General features: G+C 51.6%; 1 protein-coding gene across 1 annotated transcript in view; it reads right to left on the bottom strand.

The window, feature by feature from the left end:
* Window positions 1-4,484: 4,484 nt before the first annotated feature.
* The window catches only part of LOC120854153 (palladin-like), a 197,124-nt gene continuing 192,812 nt past the window's right edge, over window positions 4,485-8,796 (bottom strand). Inside the window, exons 9-10 of the mRNA XM_040227965.1 lie at window positions 7,264-7,383; window positions 4,485-4,813 (exon numbers count right to left, since the gene is read on the bottom strand). Coding sequence (XP_040083899.1) covers window positions 4,500-4,813; window positions 7,264-7,383 — 434 coding nt within the window. The 3' untranslated portion in view covers window positions 4,485-4,499. The remainder of the gene's footprint in view (window positions 4,814-7,263; window positions 7,384-8,796) is intronic.

The raw sequence follows: 8,796 nt of genomic DNA, 5'->3' as shown, positions 1-8,796 counted from the left end.
TAAAGTAAGATATTCATAAAAGGTGACACAGAAGAAATGAGGAAGTGAAAAGGCTCCCAAATCAAGTACCCTGGATGTCTGGGTACTTCTCTACTGGAACTCCATCAGTGGGATTTTAATTTGATCCTTCATATTCACTCAACTTCTAGGACAAGTGGGTCAGTGGGAAGTACCGTCAAATGAGAAAACTCTGTGGTTGGTGGGGAGAGAGAGTGGAGACCCTATAGTGTACCTGGGTCAGAAGTAACCCCGAGGAATGAGGTCACTCTAAACGGGAGAGACTTCTTGCTCTTTGTGGGTCTGTTCTTATTTCATTCATTCAAAATATTTCTGTGCATTTACGGTTTGTCAGGCCCTGACCGAGGACCCAGCAAAATGGCAGTTAGAAGACAGTGAGGTCTTCCGGTAAGAAGCATCCCCATGGGAGAAACATCACCCAAACCAGCCTGCAGGCGAGCGAGCAGAGATCAGAAGCAGCTCCGTGCTGTGGGGACAGCAGAGAGTGTGATTTACGGGGACAGCTGGGGACGCCTCAGGGCAGGTGCTAACAGGGAACAAAGGGGGCAGCCAGCCGTCTGCAGCCCAAAGACATGCCAGGGAGTGAACACTCCAGGCAAGGGGACCCCACGCCCCAGTTTCGTGTCTAGGAGCGGGGTGGGGACCATGGGGAGCTTCCAGGCAGGGCAGGTCCGGCTCAGCTGACCCTCTGATGCGAGGGTCCGGGCTGCCCCTCCTCCTCCTGTCTGCTCTCCCCACTGCTCCTCGTCATGCGGATGTCAGCCCAGAACTGGACCAGGCCACACGGTCCCAGCAGTGCATTTATAGGGCCTGTCCCGTTTTAAGACAAGCACTGCAGGGAGAACCGGGGCTCTCAGGGTGGGAGCGAGAGCAAGGAGGAAGACGCAAGGGTCCCGAGGAGCAGCCCATCTGAGAAGCCATCTGGCTCTTTCAGGTAGGAGTCCTGACACTGCTTCCTCCAGGGGCCAGGGCGGGGCAGTGAGAATGCAAGCAGAGTAAGCTCCGTCCACACCTCGGGCAGGTGACCGAGCAGGGAGCGCTGCAGGGTGACGCCGCCATCCAGACACAGGTGGGGGCTCTGAGGCGGGGGGGGGGGGACCCGCGCTCGGCTCACAAGTGTGCACCGTCTCCCCGTTGAGCGGTCCTGCGTCCAGCACAGGGACGTGCCATGGCTTCCCCTCCTCTCCTTGCCTCTCGGATGCCTCATCGGCTCCTTCCACACACAGAGGAAGAACATCAAAGAAGCAGGAAATTACAGGGTCTGACAGCAGCATCCGCTTTTTCCACGCCTCTGGGCCTGGTGCAGGAGATGCGCTTGGTGAGCGGACAGGACCTGCTTCTTCTCTGTGCTCCCCACATGCTGCCTACTCAGTGTGGCCCTGAGGTCGCCCCAGGTTTGTCCCCGGAGATGCCACACGCCTGTGTCTTTCAGGGACTGCTTTTTGGCAAAAATAAAGAGATGGGATTTTGTTTCCCATTAACAAACCGAGTGGTGTATTTATTTTGCCTCTTCAGGCAGCATTTGTAGACTTATTCGGTGGGCCCTGAACAAGGACGATAACGTGACAAGTAGCTCACAAGCTGGTTTACCTGCCTTCCCTCCCCTTTCGCTCTGATAAGCACTGATTTCAGCCGCACTTCACTTCTCTCTGTGCACTGCGAGGGACGACGCTGCGCGTCAGACACGGAGACTCTCGGACATTCTCACGGCTTCCCTGGGTGCAGTGAAAGTGCCCTCTGGTCTACGGTGTGGTGTGTGGGCACCTGGAACTCACTAAACGGCTATGCTCAACCCCAGGGAACTCACACCGGAGGCGCAGAGTCTGAGCCAAGGACATCTCCTTGGGAGTGAACATGAGAACCCACAACCCTGGGTCAGGGTGCACCCTCAGGGCAGAGCCAGACCGCAGCCAGGGGCTGGGAGGGCAGCAAGAGCCATGCTGGGGGTTTCTGTTCTAGAATCTTGCTGCAGAAAGGAATTCAGGACATTCCTATCTTTTCATTTTAGTCTTTTTTTTCCCCCTCTCATGATTGCTACTGAGCTATTTGAGAGGCAAAATACAAAGAGATTTTCCTTCTAACAATGACACTTTTCAGGAATCTAACAAATAAAATACCCTTTTCAGATTCACTTAATAAGAGTAAATATTTAAATTCCTACTATTTTCAGTCCCTCCTAATTGTTTCCTATTTTTTTGGTTACAAATGATTCAGGTGAATGGTATGCCATAAAGTTCCCTACCCACACCCCAAATATAAGCCTCTCCTTTTCTATGAAAAGGAGTAAAGTCATGGGTTGATGAAAAAAGATTCGAGTGGACCAGTTTTTCCACTGCTAATCACAAGATGCAAAATTTCACTTTTTCCCAAAGTATGAAAAGAAACAGACATGTATAAGAATCTTACTTATTATAAGAATTTTACTTAGTGGTTACATTAATCATTGACATCTGGACATCACTGCACATTATTTATAGATGTCATTCAGTGGCATTCCTATCAATGGATACAACCTTTAAAACAATGAGCCAACCTTCTCAGATAACAGAGAAAGCGGTGGAAGGCCTGATACCAGACCTTGGCACTGGTTCCCTCAACCAATTCTGTATCGCTTGACCTGCCACTTCAAGCATGCACTCGCTTTGTGATGAAAACAAAATTTTAAAAAGTGCTAAAATTCCTAAGAAAATTTAAAAATTCATATATATGTTGGAAGGATCAATCACATATTATTTCCCCATAGTAACTGGAAGGTACTCATACAACATGGACATCATGAAGGGGTACTCTAAGGATATACTTACACACAAAGATTTGAAAACAGAAAGCAGGACAAAACCTGCTACCAGCGATGTGACTTCTAAGCTACCAAGTTTCCCTCAATTTCCTCATGAAGGGAATTTAGACACTGAAATCCACCTTCCCTGGACTTGACTTTAAACTGAACACCTGACTAGCAAGCAGATCATGATGTCAATCTGCAAACTTGTGCCCGAGCCATTCAAGTAGCTCTTAATAACCACAGAAGTGTTCCGTCCATCTTTTATAGACATCCCCCAACACAGTTGAGTCAGAGCTGAAGAGCTGCTGAAACCCCTGAGATATGGAGGCTGCGAGGCCTGTGAGCAGCCCCTTCTGTTTGCTCTCCTGTGATTTATACTCAAGAGCCAGCAGGTCTTGTCAGTGGATATCTTCCCCCTCTGCCCTAGGAGGGCTGGTCCCTTGCTTCATCCAAAGCACTGCAAATACACACTCTAGGTGCAAAGATAAAAGCAGACGGCAGAGGCAATTAGTTCAGTGGGCTGGAGCTACAGGGGCGGAAGCCTCTCTTCAGATGGCCTCTCTGAGCTGCTGAGACCTGTCCCGCATCTCAGGGGTCTTTGTCTAGGTGAGGAACATGCTACTGTACACAACTGAGCAGCCTACTGCTCACAAAACGCGCCCAGCAGATACAGGAGGAAGCCTGAGGTGTTCATTGTAAAAGATAATAAAAGCAAGTTCTGAAGCTGAGATACAGGGCAGTGCAGAAGTTTCCTTTCACAGAAGTGCCTGCCCATCTGTTGACTCAGGCACTACTACTCTGGCTGATTTGTTATTTGAGTGGTCTAATAATGCCCACAAAACTGCCCAATAAACAATAAAGTGCTGAACGAACGTAAGATGCCATCTAATCTGAAAACTGGCTTGTTCCCACAATGAGCCACAGGCAGGGGGAGGAAGCAGTCACTCCTGTCCTGCGGCTGCCTTCCCGTCCCACAGCACACCCCTCCCCCAGACAGCAAGGGGAGCACAGGCCCTGGGGAGTCCATCCTCGTGGAAACACGGCCTCAGTGATAGGACTCTGACATTCCCGCCGACCTCCGTCAGGGCAGGGACTCAGCTCTGCTCTGCTCAGAGGGATCCCTTAACTGACTCTCTAACGGGTTCACCACCACCCTCTCCGGTGGCACGAGCGCAAACTGCGCATACACGCGTCACCATCCTTTTTTAACAGTGGGAACCAAGTAGGAAGGTGGTGTGGGTGGAAGCAGGCCTTTTGTGGAACCCTGCACCCAGCGGCTTGGGCTGGGAGAGGTGCTCTCCCTCCACCCCTCCAGCAGGCTGCCACACCTGGAACCTCCATCTTCAGCCACAGGCTCCGTGCTTAGTCAGGTTTCCTCACCGACCCCTCCACTTAAGACAGTGGCAGTGATTTTCACAGGCCAGCTCTCAGCAGGCCCTTCCCCACCTTCTGAAGACACCTCTGCCCCGGGCAGGACAACTTCGCAGCTGAAACCAGCTATGGTCTTTAGCAAAAGGCAGGTTGAACCAAGCCTCTCACGTACTTCTCTGCTGTGGGGTGTTTTTTACATTTGAGGGGCCCCGTTGAGTAGCAAGGTCACACAGCCGGGACACCTGCCTGCAGGAGGCCTTGCCCGGGGGGGAGGTCTGGACCCTGAGCCCCTGGCAGAGGCCAGACCGTGGACGTGCGGCAGGGGTACTCACAGCTTGGGCTTGGCGAGCAGAGGCGGGGGCTCCTTCACGGGGGACAGCAGGGCGGACGGGCTGGGGAGAGCGGGGCCGCCGTCGGCTCGGCCGTTCACCACTCCGTTCACTCCGCGCGTGGGGTGCACACGGGTGGCTTCCCTGTCGGAAGCAGAGCTCAGCCCCGACTCGGGGCTGCTCTCGGGAGGGGCGTCCGCCGGCTTCTGCGCCACCAGCTCGAAGGGGCTCGCCTCCCATAGGGGAGAGGGCAGTGGGAAGTGGCCACTGCCGGACTCTCCTGCCGAGTCATAGCCGCAGGTATCTGTGCTGGCTGAAGGAGGGAGAGGAGGGGACTCGGTGAGAAGGCCTGGCCAGCCCCTTCCCACCCCACCCACAGCCTGGACAGTGCCGGAGGGGGCGGGGGCGGGGAGGGGCAGGCTGGTCCCCCAGGCTGGACTTCATCTCCCGGGTGGCTCACAAGTGGGACCCCAGCTACCAGGTTATTAACAAATTTCAAACAGGAGCTAAAAAAAGATGACAACAGATTACTGGTATGATGATCGTATATGCAAGGCAGCAAGAGACACAGACGTAAAGAACAGACTCTTGGACTCTGTGAGAAAAGACAAGCATGGGATGATTTGAGAGAATAGCATTGAAACATGTATATTATCATATGGAAAATAGATGACCAGTGCAAGTTTGATGCGTGAAGCAGGGCACTCAAAGCTAGTGCACTGGGACAACCCTGGGGGATAGGGTGGGGACAGAGGTGGGAAGGGGTTCAGGATTGGGGGGACACATGTGCACCAGTGGCTGATTCAGGTCAGTGTATGGCAAAAACCACCACAATACTGTAAAGCAATTATCCTCCAATTAGATAAATCTGGGCTTCCCTGGTGGCTCAGATGGTAAAGCGTCTGCCCGCAGTGAGGAGACCCGGGTTCGATCCCTGGGTCGGTAAAATCCCTCTGGAGAAGGGAATGGCAACCCACTCCAGTACTCTTGCCTGGAAAATTCAATGGACTGAGGAGCCTGGTGGGCTACAGTCCATGGGGTCGCAAAGAGTGGGACTGAGCAACTTCACTTTAAATAAATTTAAAAAAGAAAAAGACCACACAAACATTGTCAACAGACGCCACTTCGTCCTCTCTGTTTCAGCCTAGAACACCCTACCTGTGCTTCGCTGAGCTTAGCTCAGGCTACAGAGGTTTTCTGTGCTGAGCAGTGGGAACTCACTCCTTCACTCGCCTGTCCTAAAGCCAAACAAGGCTCTCAGGGAAATGTCTTATGACCTCATAGGGAATTATTTCCCGTTCAGAGGACCACTGCAGCTGTGACTCAGTGCAGAACACACTGCTCATTACTCTCAGTGGAGAAAGAGAGCATCTTGACACAAGGGTGTGTCTTCCAAGGACCCTGAGCCCCGCCCAGCACCCAGCAGGGCTTCTGCAGTGTCCTGAGGATGCTCCCTGGGGTGAGCAGAAAGCTTGAAAACAGCTCGTGATCACGTTTGGCCGAGAGTAGGTTTACCCCTGAGAAAAATGGGAAATACTACTTGCTAATCTGTCACACAGATGTGGAGCCAGAGCTTTGGCTGCATGGTCAGAGCACTGCACCTGTGCTGGGGCCATTCGCTGGGACCATCTTCAACCCCAAATCAAATACTGGGCCCTCTCTGTGGCTCCAATCACAACCCTGGAGCCTCCTGTTAACAGAGTCCTCAGTCCTGCTGGCGGAGCCCTGTGAAGGAGAACTTTACAGTTCCTTTCTTTCTGAGGATGAAGAATCAGGAATCCCTCCCACTGCCCTAAACTGGTTTGTCTGTGTCTCTGCCGCCCCCTACCAACCAGCTTGCTGACTTCCAGAGAAAGCCCTTTGAAACTTCCAGAGCTTTGCTGAATCCACCTCCAGCTGACGACTGCCTCCTGACCACGGTACTAGGTGCCGCCTTGGTCAAAGAGGAATTTTATGACCATTGTAAAATAAACAACAGAAATATCGCCATAAAATCCAACTACGGCTAGTTAATAATAGCAGAATACTCATGTTTGACTCTTTTGTGACCCCAGGGACTGTACCCCACCAGGCTCCTCTATTCATGGAATTCTCCAGGCACAAATACTGGAGTGGGTTGTTATTCCCTTCCCCAGGGAATCTTTCCCACCCAGGGATTAAACCCATGTCTCCTGCATTGCAGGCAGCTTCTTTACTACTAAGCCCTGAGGGAAGCCCCAGAAAACAGTTAACTAAAGGTCAAAGAAACAGAGGAAAAGAATGGTTTCACACTTTCCCTAAGTGCTAAGTTTCTGAGTTTACAAAAATGCCCTGATATTCTCAGAGGTTGGTTTGAACAATAAAACACGCTGCTTGAGTTTTTGGTAGGACTCAGCTCCCAGCAAAATCTGGTTTCTACGATCTCTGCCGCTTCTCTGGGTCTACTGAGCAGGGTTAAACAGTGACTGACTCACCCTGGTGCTTCCCGATCCCTGCGTCATGCCGGTAGGCAGGAGGACGCGGGCAGCCAGCTCCATTGTTCCCAAGACAGAGAACACACACCCGAAATAGCTGCCTACGTGTGTTCTCTCAACACACTATCATCACCCTGTGTTCTCAGCTCGTTTCCCACTGCCCAACCCCCATCCCTAGCCCACTGCCCATGCCTCCCAGCACCCCCCACCCCAGCCTTCTGTTTTGTGGTGAAGCACGGATTCTTAGCATGAGTCCTGGAGGCTGGGCAGTCCTCCGGGCGGTCCTTTCTGCAGTGGGGACCTGGCGTACCTGAGGTGACCACCAGCTGGGCAGTGCTGGCTGCTGAGCCGTAATCATTGCTGGCTGAGCACGTGAAGATGCCAGCGTCCTCAGGGAATGTCTCTGCGATAACCAGGGTGCAGATCTCCTCTGGAAGGAAGAGAACCGAGTCACTCATCAGAGGGCACCCACAGGGTTGCTCCTAAGAAGCCAGACTTCTGCCTTCTAACCCAAGCAAATTCGGTAGCAGTTATCATGGGGTCACTTTACGAAGTAGTCACAATGCAATCTCTTAACATTTGATTTAGCTGTTCAACCTGGTGGCAAAGCTCTGGAGTCAGACAGATTCTTGGTGATTGTGGCCAAGCTCTGTCTTCATCAGTCTTGGCTACTTTGCCTATAAAACAGGGATAATGTGCTCCTCGTGAGGGTACTGCGATGAGGACACAAGAGGTTTGCAAAGCGTGTGCCCGTACGCTCGGTACGTGGGAGACGCCAGCCCTGCCTAGTTTGGCTGATGCTCATGAAATTTCTCAATAACAAAAGAGCTGCTCAACTGAAGCCCTTACTGGGGACATCAAGCTTCTCTGAGAAGCTAACAATGGGGAAAAGAAAACATAACGGGGAAATGTTTGACTGCAGACAGTCACTCTGGAAGCTACTGTTACACAGCTTGGCTGTCTTCTGTGGGGTGAGAAGCACAGACTCTGGGACCAGAGACCAGGGCACAAATGAGGGTCTTGCCACGTGGTGCCTTTGTGACTCTGGTCCACCTCTCACCTAAAGATGGAGACAGCAAGAGAATGCACCTTCTGGGTCTTGTATGGACCATGACTCATAAATCATCCATCACAGGGTTGTCACGAGGGTCGATACTGGTAACCCATTATAACAGCTCAGTTACAGAAGCCCTTCTCCAGCACGAGGAACCACTATTAGCACTGAGCAGACATGAGCTTAGATTTAACCCTCATGCCAACCTTGCAAGTTACATTTCCTATGATTAACCTGTTTTACAGATAGGAAAGCTGAAGCACGGTAAGGCTAACTGATTTACCCAAAGTCACCCAGTTCATGAGCGGCAAAATCAGAATTTGAACCAAGTCGGGCTCCAGACTTCACTCTCTTGACCATCTATGGTTGTGACAAGATACGCACTAAGCTTAGGGCACTGCCTGGTCACTTAGGGTGACTGCTGTGTCGTAAGGAACTGTCGGTGGTTTCGCTAAAAAGAAGCTTAATGTAGAGTGTAGTAGCTATTCCTAGTTAATCAGTGTATGCATAATATGTACTGTCATTTTGGGAGTCTATTAACTATTATTACATGGGATGACTGTCTATGTTGCATCAGTGACACAGGATGGCTGTGTTGGTAAATGTTAAGAAACGTTGTGTATTTCTGATTCCCACAGACACTGATTAATCACACATCATGTGGAATACGTAAGACTGTGCTGTGGATTGTCTGTAGGAATGGCTGGGGCTGCTCCTCCTACACCCAGGCCCAGGCACCCCCCACACCAGGCTCTGCAGTCCTGTCTCAGTCCTGGGATCTGGGGGTTC

This window comes from Oryx dammah, unplaced genomic scaffold (assembly GCF_014754425.2).
Source record: "Oryx dammah isolate SB20612 unplaced genomic scaffold, SCBI_Odam_1.1 HiC_scaffold_1, whole genome shotgun sequence".
NCBI lineage: Eukaryota > Metazoa > Chordata > Mammalia > Artiodactyla > Bovidae > Oryx > Oryx dammah.
This window is presented reverse-complemented; position numbering and strand designations above follow the sequence as displayed.